The sequence below is a fragment of the Zosterops lateralis genome (genome assembly GCF_965231275.1).
Source record: "Zosterops lateralis genome assembly, chromosome: 7".
NCBI classification, from domain to species: Eukaryota; Metazoa; Chordata; class Aves; order Passeriformes; family Zosteropidae; genus Zosterops; species Zosterops lateralis.
This window is the reverse complement of record NC_139767.1, coordinates 12,428,036-12,447,465: the sequence shown is the minus strand read 5'-3', so window position 1 is coordinate 12,447,465 and position 19,430 is coordinate 12,428,036. Positions and strand designations below refer to the sequence as shown.

General features: G+C 39.5%; 1 protein-coding gene across 3 annotated transcripts in view; it reads left to right on the top strand.

Annotated features, from left to right (window-relative positions):
* The window catches only part of CREB1 (cAMP responsive element binding protein 1), a 40,381-nt gene that overhangs the window by 10,204 nt on the left and 10,747 nt on the right, over window positions 1–19,430 (top strand). For 2 of the 3 annotated variants that reach the window (XM_083865743.1, XM_083865742.1), the window contains exons 2-6: window positions 8,742–8,863; window positions 12,259–12,405; window positions 14,274–14,374; window positions 17,196–17,338; window positions 18,738–18,920. In XM_083865743.1, coding sequence (XP_083721869.1) covers window positions 8,750–8,863; window positions 12,259–12,405; window positions 14,274–14,374; window positions 17,196–17,338; window positions 18,738–18,920 — 688 coding nt within the window. In that variant the 5' untranslated portion in view covers window positions 8,742–8,749. The remainder of the gene's footprint in view (window positions 1–8,741; window positions 8,864–12,258; window positions 12,406–14,273; window positions 14,375–17,195; window positions 17,339–18,737; window positions 18,921–19,430) is intronic. The other variant, XM_083865744.1, reaches the window with a different exon arrangement.

Below are 19,430 nucleotides of genomic sequence, written 5' to 3'. Positions count from 1 at the left end.
CCAGTACAGCTGAGTAAATTATTTATTTGGCCTATCTAGATATCTGGGTGATAGGAGAGAACTATTTCTGAATTGCTCACTGTGTCAGCCAGGTACAGCCTGCCTCCTTACGAGGGGGTTGTAGAGCTGCTTCAGTGTGGTGCTGAGCCCAAGCTATCGGCCTGTGCTAAGAGCAGGGTGTACAAACTAAGGGCCTCCTTAGCAGAAAAGGTGTTAGTTTATTGTATCCACCTCTTTTCTCCTGTTGCCTGGTGTCAAGGCTGCATTAATAGGCTCTTAGATGGGTGCTGTTTCCATCCAGAAAGCTTTCACCCTGGGCTGAGCAGAACTCCCTCACTTGTAACAGTACAGATGTAATCATGTCATCCTTCTTAAATAAAAACTGCCATCAGACTGGTGTGCAGTCACAGTTCAGCACTGGAGTGAGAAGGGCAAATATGAGAAGTGGCTGGCATCAGGTAGCTACCTTCATTTGGGCTGAGGTCAGCTGGTCAGCTTCAAATCCCATGGAATCCTGGATCCCTCACTTCTCCTGCCACAGCTGTTTCAGTCAAAGGTAAAATGAGAAATTGATTAGGGCCAGAAATTAAAGCTCCTCACAAGTGACTGTTCTCATTATGGACTTGCTGGGCCTGTACCAATTGCAAAGAGCCTGTTCCTGGTGTTGTGGTGTATTCACCAGGAGCAATAACTCAGCAATAGTGTGATAAAAAATCATTTGGTGCCTATATTTTCAATTGCATTAAAGATGTCTGCCTACAAATGATATTGTTCAGATACAATGTTGTGATGGATTTTATTAAGTAACCAGCTACATGTGATGAGGTGAGCCGCAGTACTTTCAGCAGTTACAGGGAGAAAAGAGGCGTGTATTTTGGCAATTTCATGTGGTATCATTTTTGAGAAAGGAAAGCTTTTACAGTTGATAGGAATTGCAAGAAATCTGCATAGATTGAAAATTAGGTGAGTTTTATGTCCTACAAATAATGTCAGGGAACAGATGCTAAGCTGTAGTAAAGTGCAGTCAGTTTGTAAGTAACTGAAATGCATAAATATGATATTGACAATGAATGTGTTGAGAACAACAAAATGGGCAGAGTTCTCAGAAGTGTCTGTAAATACGTTGAATATGTTCGCCAGGACATTCTTTAAAATGTCTTGCTTCTCTAAAATTCAGTTTGCAGGTATCTTCTGGTGGGTTTTGGAGTTTTTTGCTGCACTAAGGAAGGTGTCATAAATAGTTATCACAACTCTGTTCTGCATGTTGAGGATCACAGACTTGAAGCATCTGAATTAGTCTTTTAATACCCGAAGTGCCTTCAATAGGCGCATAGAGCATTTATAAATAGAACATATTTATGGATTATGTTTTCAATAACAATAATAGTTACCTAATGACTTTGTAACCTTCCCAGGATTTGTTTTGACGTTTTGTCTAAGTGACGTCTGGCAGTATTTTGAGGGCATTTCTGAACGGGAAGAGGATAAGAGAGTGGAGAGTCATTTGTTTGCTTTTCACCGTTAGTGCTTTAGGAAATGCTTGCTCTGGTGTCTCCCCTTGGGTGCTTCTACTGGGCTCTGCTCATGTATTCACATAAGACCTATAGATAAGATCAGTAAAAAGGGGTGGGGGTATTTGTTTGTTTGTTTGTTTATAATTTCTATTGAACAAAAAAAAAAAAAAGCAGTATAGGTTAAACTTGAATTAAATTATGTGTGGGTACCAAATACTTGCTGGATGCTTTTGTATTTATTAGTGTAATTTGTGATACAAGAACCAAATTGCAGTTAATAGCTGTCAGACCATTTTTTCCTTTTAAAAAGCTTGAAGCAGAAACACTGGATACTAGTACTATGACTGGAGTATGGAGTCAAATCAGGAGGATACAGCAGTGAAGATTGTTTAAGTAACTTTCGCTTGTACACCTTACCTGTGCCTACTGATTCACCATCTGCCTGGTAAATGTCAGCTTGCTTGAGTGATTTAGTAAGACAGATGTCAAGCATGCCACACAAATAATTGCCAATACTTTTATCACTCATACATCTAAATCTGATGTGAGAAATTTTCACAAACTTTAGAAGTGTAACAGAAGTTTTGTTGAAAAAGTTGTGAGCCAGAAAAGTTTGTTAATTTTTTAATTAAGATTCCTGGTTGTATTTTTTCTGTGTCCTGTATGAAATTACTACTTTGTTCACATCCCTTGCAGTGTCTGTTACAGGCTGTATTCAGTCAGCAGAGAGTTTTTAGACACTGCTCTGAGTGTCACATTGAGGGAGACAGTGGGTGGGACTACAGATATTACATTCTGTTGATGGAATGATTCTGCTTTGTGCAAGGTATTTTTACAGTGAGATTAATTTTTTCTTGGATGTTCAAGATGAAATACTTTAACTTCAGTGACAATAGGAATTTTTCCAGCTTTTTATTCTTCAGTTTGCCTGACTGATTGCTTATTGCAGAACACGATATGAAGACTTTTCTTCTTTTTTGGCATTTTTAGTGGTGTTGGTTGTTGCAGCTATTCTTTTATTTCCATTTCCACTGGGTCTGCCTGGCCTTTGGGCTTCCCTGACCCAAAAGCTGGTGTGATCATCAAATGGCTTTGTGGAGAACCCATTCTGTGGAGCAGTAGAAGGTAGATTTCAAGTGACGGAACAAACATAGGTTGTGTTCGCAGTATGACACGCACAGGCTGGTCACCAAGGGAGAGGACACAGGGAGCAAATACCCAAGAGCAGTGGCAGTGCCAGCTTGGGATGACAAAGAAGCTGTGGTATAAATTGCAATTCTTGTGCCAACCCACTATAGTCATTAGTGACAAAGAGAGATAATTATGGGTCTTTCTTGTCCTGTTAAGCATTTATTACTGGTTATTTGAAGTCCCATGTGTTAGCTGTAAATAAAATTATTTTTCTCTGAACACTTGCAGTCTGGCAGCTGCTGAATGGAGTTCATAAAGTGGCTGTTGAGCTGTGGCTGAAAGGGCTGCCACTCTGCAAGGTGACAGTGGAAATGTTTACAGATTGCAGGTCAATGTTCTCAGTGCTTATGCTGGAAATGTGAAAACAGTTGTGTACCAGAGTGATGTTTGATGATCTTCTCAGTGCTTTCATGGTGGATCTGTGGCTTTATAAAGCCACATGCATTAAATACGGAATGAGTCAAATTCTTGAACTTTGGGTACTGGAGCTGTACTTGCTTCCTGAACAATTGTACTGGCACTGCTGTGAATACAGGGCTCGAGAAATAGGCATTGCCTCAATTTCCCTTCCCTCAGCTGCTCTGGTCCTTCACTGCCATGAGCAGCTGGGTGACTGGATAATGCCCTGGATGAGGAGCCTCAAGTGGCAGTAGAGTGACCTCTAAAGGTGTTGGGTGAGCAGATGACTGGGTGTGGTACAAGTCAGGCTCAGAATGGGCATGAGTGTTGAGTCTCTGCTCTGCACCGTTTCTGGAGACAGTTGTTTTTCTTCAAAATCTGTGTGTATACTTCAGTAAAATAAACCCAGAAGGCAGAGGAGGATTCCTTACAGCGTGTCCCTTGGTGAAGTTGTGCGTGCTGAGGAGCAGGTGTGACGGTACCTCCGCAGTAAAGTGAGCCGTGTTTCCTGGATGTGCAGTTATGTTGTATGGGCAGTACCTGTCAGTGGAAGCTTGAATTTCTGACAGTGAATTGCCACCACTATGCCAGTAAAGAGAGAAGAAAAAGGCTTGTGGGGAGAGGTGCCATGTTTTACTGTGCCAGCTGAAAACCAGAAAGCTTTGGGGTATTAAGGGCTTTGGCATATGAAAGGGGATGGGAAGTTTTATCTGCTCTAACAGCCACAGTGTGGTACTTTGATTCTTGGATTTCATGGTGTTTGGGAAAGGATCTCCACCTTTCTTTTCTCCAGTCTGCCTTGGGAGGCGAAAAGCAGCCTGTCTGCAGAGTAGGAAAGCTCTGTGGCTTGTGTGGGCAAGGGGAAATCAAGGAGCAGAGCTTAATCTTTGAGAGATGTGCTGAAATTCGTGGGGGTAAATCAGACGGGAGATAGAAAAAGATGTAGGGAAGCAAAATAGAGCAGGCAGACCACAGACACACCAAGGGGAGGATAGTAAAGAGTGAAGAAAATGGGATGAGAGCTGTTGAAAGACAATTATATTTTATCCTGACTCTAGGCAGGTGGGAGGGGAGGTAACCAACAGCTCATGCTCTGAATACACAGCATTGATGGTCACTTTATTTAACAGGGATTACAGGAGTTAGCATTACTGTAGCACCTTGTTCAGTATCCTGTCTTCAAGATAGTGAAGATCAGTAGGTACCTCAAAAGACTACTGGAACCTGCAAGAATTACATGGGATGTAATCTTCCCTCCTCATAAAAGCATTTATTTGATTTTTTAAAGATTAGAAATCCGTTTAAATCCCGACTCATTAGGGTTTTATCTTCCTTTTGATTCAGCACTCTTTTTGGCATGAAAAAACTGTACTAATTCAACTTGTTCTTGGATATTCTTTTTACCCAGGTGCCTGTCTAACCCATGTTTAAGTCCTAATAAATATCTTATCATCAATAGCATCATTGCTCCATTTATGCAGTACATGAAGTATCAAATTTCATATTTTTTGCCTTAAATACTTGCCTTTTCTGAATACCCAAATTCCACAGAATCCATTTTTAATACAGGCTCCCAACCACTGCACTGTAATCCAACTGATCTGTAGGGTCCAGCTACACATACAATAATTAAAGATTACTCTGTTTCATATTATTGTTGCAGTCTAACTCTCTAGCTTTTCTTCTCATAAATGCATGTCAAGGAGAAATCTGAAGTGATGTCTTTTGCTGTAGTCCTTGGCTAAGTGCCCCTTCCAGGTTTGTGCTACTAAAGAGACAGGTTTATTTGGATTTTTCTGTAGTGTGTGTAGTTCTGCAGTGTGTTGCATTCTGCAGCTGTTTGTTCTTAGTAGCATCTGTCTTCTGTACTCGTAGTGTAAATTCAACTGGGACAGTTAGTTATCCTCTGCTGAACTCCTTTCTCCCTGTCTTTGATTTAGTTAAAATAAATGCCCATCTGTCAGCTAAATGTTTGACTGTTTGGCTCTTCACTTCCAGAGTTTGAGATCATTAGTAAGTAAGTTATTAATAAAAAGCATTAGTAAATATAATACTGCTTCCACTTTTGAACTAATGGAGAAAGCTGTGTACTACAAAAGTCACGAGTTACACCATCTGTAACTAGCTAGTCCCATCAGCTTTCTGGTGTTCAGAGTTCATACCCAGGATGTTTTAGGCAAGCAGTCTCTGCTCTTCCAACTCTGATAGTTAATAGCTGTTGTTTTCAGTTAGTTTCATTTAGAACACTTGGTTCAATGCTGCAGTTACTAATCTTTTCTCAAAGTATATGTGTGTAGGTGACAAGTTGGAAAGCAGCCTGGAAGGAAAAATGACAAGTGTGCTCCCTTGGCTCCCATACGCTGTCCATGCCAGGGAGACTCGTTCCCCACTAGGTCACTTCTCAGATCCCTGTCATCAGCTGAGAAGTTCTGGTGTGGTGCCTGCCAGGGAAATCAGTGTCAGGGAGCAGGGTGGGCCGCTGTGAACAGGACAGAGGAATAAAAGCAGGGGTGGCACCCACTAGAAGAGAAAGATGTTGGGGTACACATCAGCAAAGTTTGTCTAGACTAGGGGTACAAAAGCTTAGAAAGGAGATGTAGAGTTTGTCATTCATTTATATGTGTTGGGAGGTTAAGGTTTCAAACCAAACATATTTTCATCTGTTACACTGTAAATTTCAAGAATAGGAATTGACAACCTTGGTTTCAGCCATCATGGCCTTACCCATGCAGGCAACTTAGTGTTTATGTTGTGCATGCATGGTCCTGTACATCTTGGCAGCCTTGATCATACCCAAACGTTAAACAATGTAGTGACCGGTGTCTCTGGTGTATGATGCCTTGATGCTCAAAAATCTGATTCCTCTTTTTTCTCACAAAGTACTGTAAAAGATAGTAGCAAAGCTACTATCTACTATAGGATTCAAATACTGTGATGTATAACTGGAAGATTAGTTGAACCAGAGTCCTTAGAACCTGTAAATAACATGAAACTGAGAGCCTGTCAGAAAACTACAGGTCACTGGAAACTCACTTAAACTTCATGTGTCAAGATGTGAATCTTGCAGACAATTTCTTGCATTGCTTAGTTCCTACATTATGAAATGAGGAACTTCCTTTTAGGTGTTTGCAATTCATATTAAGAATTTGATTTCTGAAATGTTGATGTTGTAGAAGAGAGTATCTCAAATAGTTAGTCCTTTTGCTGATTACATATGCAGAAGATGATGCAAGTGTGGAAGCCAAGCCTGTAAAGACAGAGGACCTTTGCTAAATAGTGTATGAGGGGATTGGAAATTCTTCCTAGGAGAGCGTTGCATTTATCAGCAGAAATTTGGCAACACAATTACCTTTGTGAACATTGCTAAATACCTGATACTTGCACATTTCATCCATTTCTAATCCAAATTAACTCCATGCTAGAGTCATGATTTCAATCAGCAAACAAAAGCATTATTAGTTTTGCGATTTACTTGGATTTGTAGCTGGGAAGTTGTGTTTTAAAGTTCTTTGGAGAGACTTGGCTGGGAGATGCTGCTGCTGTAAAAGATCTGCTTCTGAAATGGTTCTGATGAGGTATCTCTGGGCTGGAGTCACCGTGATACATGCATAGAACTGGGAAAAAGCTGTTGATTTGCTTACCTTGGACAAATAGTAAAATGGAAATGGTAAAAATCAGAGGGAAACCTATAGTAGTCTGGGTTGTAGTTCTCAAAATACAGAACACTCAAAAGAAAAATGAGCATATAGCATGGAGGACTAAGTGTTAAAATATGACTTGTGTGTTACAGTTGGGATAGAGAACCACTTAAAATGTTGTAATTAAGTCTTTAAAAGCTGTTTGGCAATGTGTATTGCAAATACTAATAGTGCATGGGTTTTCTTGTGTGCTTTTTGAAATATGAAATGCAACATGGGAAAGATTTGGTTTGTAGCACAGAAATCTTGGCTAGAGAGGGAGGCATAACAAAATTCGACTGCTTAGAATAATTTAATTTGCTTTTTTTAAAAAAATTGTATGTTTTCTTTTATTGTTAATTTTCAAGGAAAATCAGGTTTAATTCTTTTCCTTCTTTACTGATGTTAGAAATAAATATTTGATGCTTTACATTTTAGGGTTGACACACACATAAGCTCATTTGAACTGTTACTTTCAATAGTAAATATACAGATTTTGATTTATATACACTGACTTGCTTTCTTTAGATGTAGGATGTAGTTACCACTGTGAAAAGCTGTTTTATCTTTCTTGATTATCAATCACTTGTTGTAAGACATTTCATATTCAGGGTTGAAGTGTGACTCTGCTGTTTTAGGCAGTATAAAAGGTATTCTCTTTCCTGTAGCACTGAGGTATAGTTTGCATTGAAATGGAAATTTCCCTGACCCTGTGTTTAGAATGAAATGCCTGGAATGTGGACATGGTACCACCACCTGTATTGATGCTTCTGAGTCTTTTCCTCGAGGGGGCTGGGGAAGGAGAGGGCATTTCTGCTTCTTTCCACCTTTCTTCTGCTATGAGCATCCTCTGCCTGCAGGCCCCTTCCCAAAGCAGAAATGCTCTAGTGGTTGTTTTAGACCAGCTCTGAAGAGAGGTGTGTTGCCCTAGGGTAGCCAGAGGCCTCAATAGATTGGGCAGCGTAGGGTGGCACACAGAGTAAGTGTTGTGGCTGTGGAGATAATGCCCATTTTTAACATTTGGAATTCTGTATAATATAGTATCATTGCTGTATAATTTCCTTGTATTTTGAAGTTCTTTTTTGTATCAAATACTTTCATATCAGTACTTAAAGAAGAACTGAAAAGTGATTTTCTCAGATCAGTGCAGAATTTAACAGGCATTGCACTCTGCCTACGTGCATGGGTTTGGAAGTTATGCAACCTCTTTTTATAGAGTTGTGTGTTCTGGTGATCTAGGTTTGCTCAGTTAGTGTTCAGAAATATCAGTGTATTAGGAGCTGTATATGATAAAAAACTTAGGTCATGGCAAACTAATGTGTACCTCTAAATATAAAAACATTTGTGGGAAAGTTCAAGTAGAAATGGCTTCCATTGTTTTGTATACGGGCTTTAAAAATACTGGATGGAACAGGCTAAGTTGCTGTAACATGGAGCCATACATAGTGTGGTGATGGAAAGAACTTGCATGGAGATGTTGCATATTTAGTTCAGGCAAAGATGACTGAGAACTGAGTGCTCAGCACAGAAGCAATTGCTATTGGATATCTGTAGACTGCTGCTGGGGGAGAGGGGGGGCTGCAACAGGGCACGTTGTCACCTTGGCACTCAGGGAGTACCCTTCCTGACAGGTCTTTATTCCAAATTGCAGAGGTGCTAGGTCATCAGAGTGCAATTGCTCAGATTTTTTTTAGGATGAGCAGAATGTATTTTTTCTATTCTCATTGTTGGAGGAGACTGGACTTGTTTTTCAGAAACATTACACACAGAAAAATCAACCTGAGGCAAACACCTGGCATGAAAAGAATTTGCCTGAATACTAATAGTTTGACAACATTTAATACGCAAATTAAAACAGTATGTAGTAATGGGAATTCAGCTGCAGTGATTACTGCCAGATCCACCAAGAGTAATGGACTTGCATACCAACCCAGACTTACGACAAATATTGTGATTGTAGGTAACTAAATGACCATGGAATCTGGAGCAGAGAACCAGCAGAGTGGAGATGCAGCCGGTACAGAGGCAGAAACCCAACAGATGACAGTACAGGCACAACCACAGATTGCAACGTTAGCCCAGGTATAAAAATCATATGGTGTAATAGTTTTACTTATGGTTAATATTTCTGAGAGGAATAATGTCTGCTCACGGGCCTGAGAGAAAATTCTGTTGATACCATTCTGAAACACATGTGATGTATCATTCTTTTAATATTTGTCTTCACATTTTTAAAGCGGCAGAGATTTTTGACTTCCTATCACATTAGGCTGTGTTTGTTCTGAAGAGCTGTATGTGTGTAAATTGTGTAATGTTAACAGTAATGAATGAAACTATTTCTAGCATTCTTTACCACAACCATACCACTAAAAGGTATTCATTTCAGTACGTGTAATCTATTGTCTTCTGTATTGACTGGATTGTCTTGTTACTGTGTTTTCTGTTAAAAACTCATCTGTAGTAGTAAGTTTAATTCTGAAGAAAACAAACTGAATATGTAGATAAATATGCAGCAAATACAACGTTTTATCAGATGGGATTAATATTATGAGCATTTTAATCACATAGAACAATCTGGCACTTGACAGCTCGTGTTACCCTGTTGTCTCCAGAGTTTCACAGAATTGTTGGCAAGTTAGAGAGACAGAAGTAGATCATTTGTTGTCCCCAAATTATTTTGGAGAGACAAGACACACAATCCCAGCTGCATCTCTGATTTTGGAACTGGGTTTCATTTTCGAATACACTGATGGTTGGCAGAAGCAACCCCATTGTATAAATGACTACAGAATCTGTTTGGCTCTCTTCTGTAACGATTTAATTTGAAAACTAATTGTAGTCTGCAAAGAACAAACAGGTGTTTTTGATCTCATAGTTTATGGAATTGACTGTCTTTTAAGTGGCACAAGTGTTAAATCACTTAACATTTTACAAATTATTAGTGTCTTTTTAAAGTCATTGCACCTTTTGGTAGTCCAGAGACTTCCAAACAAGTCCTGCCCTCTGTAGTCCGTACACTTCCATTCAAGTGATAGTGTAAGAGATTTGAGCTGTTTAAATGTGCAGGGTGATTTTGTTGGGTGAAGCTGTTGTGTGAATTTACAAGCCACCAGCTGCCCTGCACCAGCTTGCCTCTTTGGGCAGTTTTCTCACTGTCTAACTTAGGCACAGGATGTAGGTGGTGTGAATAACGCTTCATTGTGAACTGAGTGGAAGTAGTTTATTTCTCTTGCAAAACCAGTTAAGTGCTGCTCACTTGATATGCTTTAAGGTTTAGTCCAGAGAATCAAGAATGTTTTACATTTATGTGCTAGCATATTAACCTCCAGGGAGCTGAACTTACAAGTATGTAGTGGGTAGAATGCACTTTACTCAGACATAATTACCCCAGTACTTGAGTGAGACTTTTTTTCCAAGTAAGAAAATACCATACAGGTATAGTTAAAATCCACGTGAACCACCTTGTTGTCATCCACTATATTATTTGCACTTGGTTTTTTACCCAGCCTGTACAGAGTTTGTGGAGGTGATAAAACAGTCATAAATCCTTGTGTTGTTCACATCAGTGTTATGTTGCTATGATATTTTTAATAAGTGAAGTAGCAGTGTTTGGCATTAGGGAGTGCCCTCAGAGGCCTAGCTAAATAGTGATATCAATTTAATTCTTCCATTATCTCTTGTAAAGTCACCCCTCTTGCAAGCTTAGTTTAATTGCTGCGTTTTTAGTGAGTTCAGGGTAGTTTTCAGAGTCAAAAGGAAACTCGTCCCAGTTCCACAAGGTATGAGTCAGAGACATGTGCGGAAGTTATGCACTGCTGTGGGCTTAATCCAACCACAGTGGCCTCCAGTTGATCAGCTTTGCTGTCATTGCCAAGGACTGTTTAGTCAGACATGCGTTATTAAGAAAGGTCACTTGGTAAAGGAATATAATTTGCCAGAGGAAAGTGCTCTCATGTTAATCTCAGCCCCAGTTTCTCTCAGATGCGAGTTAAGTAGCACCATGTAATGCTGCAGCTGCTTTCCTGAAAAAGGAAGGTAAAAGCAAATGCAAATTGGTGGATTAGGGAGAGACATCTGTGGAGGAGAGAGGTCTACGTGTAATTCCCTTTAATTTTGTTGTTAAGCAAGATTTCATTGTAAGTGGTTGATGTTTATGGAAATTCAGAGATCAGCTATTGCAGCTTTTTGAGAACCACATGTTCACAGGGACAGCAAAGGATTTCCTTCTGTATCCAGTACCTGGCAGCCCTTTGAAATTAGATAAGACAGCAGTGCAACCCTTTCTTGCACTGCAGCTATGTGGATCAAATTTTTTCAAAATGCTGTTGAACCCTGGAAGATGGTTAGGTTTTCCAAACTTGGGTGACTAGAAGGAAGCTGGCGAGTCAGTGACCCGTCACCTGGCTGAGATCTGCCAGAGCAGCTCATGCTTACCTGCAGCCCTTCCCTGAGGGCCAGGTCATGTGGGAGGGACACGCACTGAGGGCAGGGTGTGCTGCCACAGCAGCCCTGGCACCCTGCAGCCTTTCAGGAGCCCCCAGCCCCAAACACAGGCATCGTATCAGCAGACAGTTGGGAGTTCTGGATGTGCACTGGGCATTGGCCCAGCCGTGGAGCACCCTTGGTACATGGCCCTTCAGCTCCCCAGAGCAGTTCCTGTGGCCTCCAGGATGAGACTGCCCTGTGTGGCATGAGCAGCTTTGTGTGGCTACTGCTGTCCCCGAGCCATAATGTGCCATGCTGAGGTCATCAGCATATCCCTGTTGGCAGAGCTGCTGTGCCTGCAGGTCTGTGCTGGAGAAACACAGTTGTGTTTAAAACATGGTCAATTTTTCCTCATAGAAATGACTCTTGAAACTAGAGTTTGTGTTGACCTGTTACACAATAATCACGACTGCCTACAAAATGCTTATTTCCACTGCAAACTCATGAGGTTTTTCTGTCTGAACTCATGATCAGTTTTCTTTATTTACATGCACTTTGCCATCAACTCATATGGCTTAATATGTAGAAAGTGAAAGGTATGATTCCCTAAAAGTGTTAAGTTCTTACATCTGGCAAACTCTTTACATTTTCCCGAGTGAGAACAAAAATAGCTCCACTCCCATATGTTTCTGCCTCTGACTCAGCAGTGTCTGTAGGAGTACACCCTAGTCTGAGCAGTATCCAAGTGAAGTAAGTGAAAGGTAATGATGTGTTTGTATCGGGTTACCTCAAAATAGAGGCAGTTGTGTTTTTCTTCTTCTTGTCAGAGATTTTACAAATTATATTTGAACCTGCAGAAGTTCTGCATTTGATTATTTTGTGAAGTAGGTCAGGTCTTGGGCTCATGCATTTCAGGGGGTTTTATATTATGCTGAAACATTTGGGTCATTTGACTGGAGTCTAGGAGAGACATAGTTCTTTCACCAAAACAAATACTGAACTGAAGAGATTTTGCAATAACCTAATTTGTGCTCACTGTCTCTTCGTTGCAGGTATCTATGCCAGCAGCTCACGCAACATCTTCTGCACCCACGGTGACCTTAGTTCAGCTGCCCAATGGGCAGACGGTTCAAGTGCATGGAGTAATTCAGGCTGCCCAGCCATCAGTTATTCAGTCTCCACAGGTCCAGACAGTACAGGTACTGACTGAAGAAATTCCTAATATGTGAATTGGGCCTTTGAAATAGGCCTGTCTTTGCACTGGTTTTAATGTATTTGTGTCCTGGATTGTGTTTTTGCAAATCTGCAGAGTATTTGCTACTCTGACTTTTTTTCTATTCTTGCCTAACCACTTTTCATTTTCAAACATTGCTTAGTTTCATTTCCCTCTAGAATTTGTTTGGTGAGTTTAACAGCTTTATGATTTTTCTTACAGTATTACTCTACTTTTTCTCTCTACTGTACTTCCATACATTTTTGAGTAAGGTTCATACTATTCTGAAGCAAACAAAAGAATGAATTTTTTTTAATGATGTAATTTTTAATAATTAATGAGGTCAGTATTCTAGAATGAGAGTCTTTGCTCCATAAGAGATACTGGCATTGGTGTACAAAAAGGGTCTCTGTATGGTCCTTAAAATAAACTTATCAGTCCTTATATAGAAATGCTTTTAAAATGTGCTGCTTGAGTATTGTGTGGTTTGTAAAGCCTTAGCATTTTCTTTTCTGTAAAGCAAGACAGGTAATGCAGTATGGTGAGACAGCCTGAAGATCGAGGAGACAAGTAGTCTGAAAACTTTAAAACCTCTAACTTGGTTTTTATCCACTTGAAGTTCAGTGTTACTGAATGCAGAAATTGTTTGGTGTACAACAGCTACACAGGGCCAGGACTGTACATTATTCATTTGATGTTAGAACAATGAGCTCAGAAAATGTTTAATTTCAAAAAGTAGGTATTGTGACTTTTTGATACAGATATTCAACTGGATATTATTTTTTTTTAAAAGGTATGCATAGTTTAAAACTAGGCCATTCTGTTAATAATCTTTATTTTTTCCTTCTCAGCTTCAGTGCTGAGTTTGTGGCAGGCTTTACCATCCTCAACCATTGCAGTCAAAAGTTTAGAGTTTTAATCTGACAGAGATTAGCAGTTTTGAGATAAGTGCACAAGTTGCTACCCTGGAGGTACAAGATAAGAGACCGACAAGGAAGCCATGCTTGGAATTCACCTGGTTTGGTGCAGATCCATCAGGTTTTGATATTCAGAGCCCAGCAGTTCGCAGTCAGCCTTGGACATACTCAGACCTTCTATCTGACAATTGTGAGATGTGGGTGCCAGCAAGACTTTTGAGCCTTTAGAAATCTTCTCTGCAGTGCATAAATTGTCAGGATGTGACCTCTGTTTCTCACATAAGCATCATTAGCTTTTATATATTTTGTCATGCACATTTTGATTTTAAAATTATCTTAATTATTTTAATATTATTTTTATCTTAGCTTTCCTGCATAAACATTTTGCTTTTTTTAGCACAGATATTCAGAATTGCAGCAGTATGTTATTTTTTAATGTCTTCATGTATGACATTTTCCTGGTAATTTCCCCTGTAAAAGGCAGTCTTTCTTTAACATATCTACCTCATTATTTATAAATCCATGTTTTTTCAGTATTTTTTCTTTGTTTCCAAACATTTCTGCTACCTAAATTTGGTTTACTTATTCTCTCCCTAAATTTTATTTAAAATATCTTTGTTTCCTTGCAATAGATGAAAACAAAATATCATGGAAGTCAAAAACCATATGGTTTTAATGTTATGTTAATGCAATTAATACCGTATGGTATTAATGTCTATGTTTTCTTACTGGAGTATTTAAATTACAAAAAACATTCTGATGGGTAAATCACTGACCGTGGTTGTTCTTTCCGGGATCTATTACTGAGCAGTAACTTTCTGTTCATTGTCTAGATAGAATACTTGCATTGTGGTGTTTTTCACGGGATGTCAGCATTTCCTTAAAATGAAGGCATTGGAAGTGTCTTGTTAAATTTGATTGCTGTTCTTATTTACAGATATCCACTATAGCAGAAAGTGAAGATTCACAGGAATCAGTAGACAGTGTCACAGACTCACAGAAACGAAGAGAAATTCTGTCCAGACGACCCTCCTACAGGTATGGAGGTTAAAGCAGAAGCATCTTGCTTGATGGATGAGTGCATTCACATGGAGATACAAACAGTGGGATTGTATTTTTATTATTTTTAGATTTATCTTTTAACCTTTTACCTTTAAGAGAGATTTAAGAGAAATCTCTCTTCTATAATGTCTTGGAATTGGAATATGGAATATGTCCATGGAATAGGATGTAAAGAGATAAGCAAATAGGAGGAGGAAGAAACCTTAGCAGTTACACTCAAGACAGAAGTGAGCTGAGAACATGCTAATTGCTGCATTTCAGAAAATTGAGGTATCATTGTGATAGATGCCTTAGAAATAGCTTTAATGAATACTTAATACACAAAACACACTGAAGCTTTGCAAAAAGCAACTTCTGTGTAATCTGTAGGCTGCAAAAAGATCAACTCTACTGGTTTTCATTATTGTTGAAATGCTAGCAGTAATCCAGCTTAATTCCTTTTTCCCATGAGACTTAAGGAAGTTGTGATGTTCCATAGCTCAGAGAGAATTTCTGCCTGAGCAAAACAGTTTGTGTTTAAAGTTTAAGTCAGTGTATGAGTTGAATATAGTGAAAGGCATCTAGTCTCTCTATTTCTCATGGTAAATACCTCTGGCACAACCAGCTGAGGTTCTCCTTCACATGGTGTGTTGTGTTACTTTATCACTTAAGCCTTTGTACAGCTTTTTGTGTCTGTACTAAATCCCATTTTCATTCTTAAAATATGCTAAATAGCATTAAGGAACAGCTCTGGGGTTCAGTAGGTTTTAAGTGACCTGTTAGTTCCTGCTGCTTTAGAAAATTCAGATGCTCCTTTTTCCTTTATGAGCATAGCCTTGGAAATAGAAGCTGGGCTGTAGGCCTTGATGTATCTCAACCATGATACTTTTTTAGCACTTGGGAGATTATTGTCTGCCTTGTCCAGCAGCCTTCAAGACTGTTCTGCCAAAGATAGTGAAAATCGTTGCTGGAGATCCCTAGCCATAATAGATCTGAGAAAATATTTTTATTTGTGAGGGGCAGTGTTAACTTCAAGGCTGCCACAGATTCCCTTCAGTCTGCTTCTGCAGCAAGACACTTGATTTTACTGTATATGGAAGAGTGGCTGTATATGGTGAGAAAACAGAACTAAGTAAACAAGCAGCAAAACTGAGAAGAGGGTGCTTGTGCATGCTGACTTCTCATTGAGATGGACTCCTTTGCATGCACTGGTGCCACAACACAGCCTGTCTTCAAACCAAATTGTGGTGACACAGCAACACTTGGTAGCTGTAAAACTTCTCTATGCAGCTCAGACTCTGGGCTGGTGTTGGTTAAGTCAGAAAGGTTGAGCCAGACCACTACTGTCTTTAGTGACTTCCCAGCTGGCATTATTCAACCTGCTGTAACTGGCCTCAGAAACAGGATAGCTGCAGGTATGTTCACAGAATTGAAAGCTGTACCTCTTCCACTCAAAAACTCCTCTGTGATTCTGCCACTAAAGTACATCATGTATTCCATGTCAGTTCATAGCTCCTATATTTGTAAAGCTACCACTTTATCCTGTACCCTAAATCCATCTTTATAATGGCAGAGGTAGGTTTTAACCACAATGTCATAATGACATGAGGCTAAAAAGTGATTTGTTTAATCTCCTTGGATTTTGTTCTTCATCATCCCTGCTCTCTCCATATTTTTTCATCTGTTTCATTCACTAGTTTCTGGTCTAACACCTAGATTGCAAACTCTTTGGATGGGAATTTTTTATTTGTTCAGGTGGTTCTTCACACAGTGTTGTGCAGTGCTGGGGTTGCTTGCATGCACACAAAGTAAAAACAGCAAAGCTCTGTTGGTCAAACTGCTGAGCAGAATGACTGCCCTCCCCAGACAGCTTCATACAGGTGTTCTGGCTCCCACAGCCTTAGGAGGCTTGTATAAGAAAGTAGTGTTGTCTTGGAACTTGGATTCTACAGCTGTGTTTGCTTCATCCCACTGAGTTCCAGTGCCAATCCACTGGAAAACACAGGAGGAGAATTACAAAAAATATTGCCTGTTACCTAAGGGCATCACATTTACCCAAGGACATTTACTGTATTTTGCAGTGACATAATAGAAGATGCCAGCATGCAAAGGGCTTGGCAGTCCTCTGAGGAAGGACACTGTTTGATCTCAGTGATGCAAATTGCAATGACTGTTGTGGTCAGTCATATTCAGTAGGACCTGTAGCAGTGATGATTTAGAAGTTCTGACTTTGGATAATTAGTTCATGGAAATAATGAAACAATCTGTTCTTTCCTTTACCCATGAATTTTCTCAGGCAGGGCACCTGTGAACATAACTGCGAGACTGTTCTCAAACACTGGGTATTGTCTCCCAGGCAGGTGTTAAATTATGAACTGCTGACTCTCTGCAGGCATTCCTGCTAACTCCCTTGGTACTCAGCTCTCTGGCTGAGGTGTTTGTAGTCTTTGAAATGGAGCGGTTCCCCCAGTGTAAGTGAGGAGACAGGTTCTGACTTTTTATATAGCTAAAAGCAGGAAACAAATAAAAATGGTTGAGAGAAGCATGCTCTGAAGAAAAAGTGAAGGTTGTAATAAGCTGTATCATGGGTTTTGACAAGCACAGCTGTTCTGTGCTGGCTCCCTTGCCCATAAGTGCTTGGCATTTTGAACAATCCTCTCCAATAAGAGTTTGAAGTTAGTGTGTAGTTTTCATTCTCCACTCATACTTTCCTTGCTGGCTTGCTGCACTTCACAGTTTCCCCAGCACTGTGCATCAGATAGACTACTTTTCTCCCCCAATTTTTATTAAAATCTCTACAACACACTGTCTTTGCCAGAAAAATTTTGAATGACTTGTCCTCAGACGCCCCAGGAGTGCCAAGGATCGAAGAAGAAAAGTCTGAAGAGGAAACAGCAGCACCTGCCATCGCCACTGTTACGGTGCCAACTCCCATTTACCAAACCAGCAGTGGGCAGTACAGTATGTAGTCTGAATTTCTCAGTGGTGCTAGTAAGTGGGGATGAGAAGATGAACTATTATTTCTATAACTGTTGTTTGGACTAGGACAAAGCAGGAGGTGAAAAAAAGATTACTTTATTTTGACTGTTAACCAGGCCTTTTAAACACATTTCTATTCTAAGTGTTTGAAAGGCTCCATTAACATTCTGGGACTGCTTGCCACTTGGTGCAGCTAATGCATCCTGAGACGAAACCATAATACTGTTATAATCTTTCTCACTTCAGGAACTAGATGGGAGAATTCAGAAGTGTCTTTTTGGTTTTTTTGGCAAATCATTAACACTTGTTCACGAAGCTGTAACCTCATCATTAGAAAAAAACATTACAGTCTGCAGTTACATTTTTAGAAAGTCTTGAAAAAATTGATGATGTCAACAGCCTTAATATATGTCATTATGTCATAAGTATATGTTTCTATGTTTTCTTTATTGATTAGATTTTATAGATAGAGCGTTTTGACTTGAAGAATGATTGAGGATACAGCAGTGAAGTTAAGACACGTCTCACACTAACACGTAGAGTAGGAGACATATACAACACATACAAAAAGGAGAAAGAACTATTTGTTTACATCTGTCTCTTAAAATCTCTTTAAAATTTTGTATCTCTGTTTACTCCTTAATGCCTTTGCCTTGTACCCTGCTTAATTTTATTGAAATGGATGTGGTTAATTCTGATTCCCATTATAACTGTAAAATAACTGCATGTGCAGACACTTCAAATTTTGGTGTCTGTATATAGGAACACCGTGAAATTCTGTGAGTCACAAAAGGGGTGATGTCCCCGTATACCTGCATGACAAGACTGAGGGAAAGAAAGGAAAAAAACCAGCAAAGTTAAGACTACCTGAGCCAAACTGTACCTTTATGAATGGAAAAACAACTAGAAAGGGTCTGAGGAAGTTGTAGAGAAGAGGGGACACAATCAGAAGGAAAAAAAGGCCGAGTCAACACAAGATGGATAGCATTAGCAGCAGAGACTGAAGATGAGAGGAATTTCAAATGAGAAGAAAAAGTAAGGACTGAAAAACATACCTAAACCAACCAAGAAGAAAATCTTAACAAATTAAAAAGTATTCCCTGGGGGTGGATTGTAGCTCTTCTGTGTGATTCTGTTTTATTAGAGGAACTAACTTTGTATTTTAGGCTGTGGGTTTTGGCCCTCACAAACATTTGAAAACTTAACCTTTCAAAAGATTGTTTCTTTCATGTACATTGAAGCCATGTGTTTGATTTGGGGGTGTGTAAGGGTTCAAAGGATTTAGCTAAGATCAGTACTCTTCCATACCTCGGTTTAATACTGTAAGTTAATGAGTGAATTAGTGTCTTAAATGCTGGGTTGATTTTTTTTTTGTCTGCAGTTGCCATCACCCAAGGAGGAGCAATACAATTGTCTAACAATGGCACAGATGGAGTACAAGGTCTCCAGACGTTGACAATGACCAATGCAGCTGCAACCCAACCTGGCACCACCATTTTACAATATGCACAGACCACAGACGGACAGCAGATACTTGTACCCAGCAACCAAGTTGTTGTACAAGGTGAGAAACTTCACAGCCAGTCATTCTGTGTCACATTTTCTCTGTGCAGATATAAGTTGCCAGCCTGATTCTTTCAAATGTGTCAGGAAACAGAATTTACAGCTTTGGCGCAGATAAGTCCGTAAAATAACTGAAACTCTGGACAAAGCTATTTGTCATATTTTCTTGAAGCCTTTCCATTTAGATTGGTAAAATTGTGGATATTTGAGGTTTAATATATTTATTTTTGATTTTCCATGCTGTATTTCCAGCATTTTGTGCACACAATTTTTTTTTTCATATGTTCTGCAAAAACTAGTACCACTTTAGAGTTCTGAGTTTTCCCGTATGTGCAACAATAAGAAATTTAAAGCAGGCATTAAAGATAGAAGAGAAGGATGTTTGATTCTTTCTAAAGGGACACTTTAATTTATTAGTAATTTTTCCCCTTTTTCAATTTCAAGTCATAATTTCTTACTACTGTGACTTCTGTAACTGGTCACTGAGCAAGTGACTCAATCAGTGAGTCTT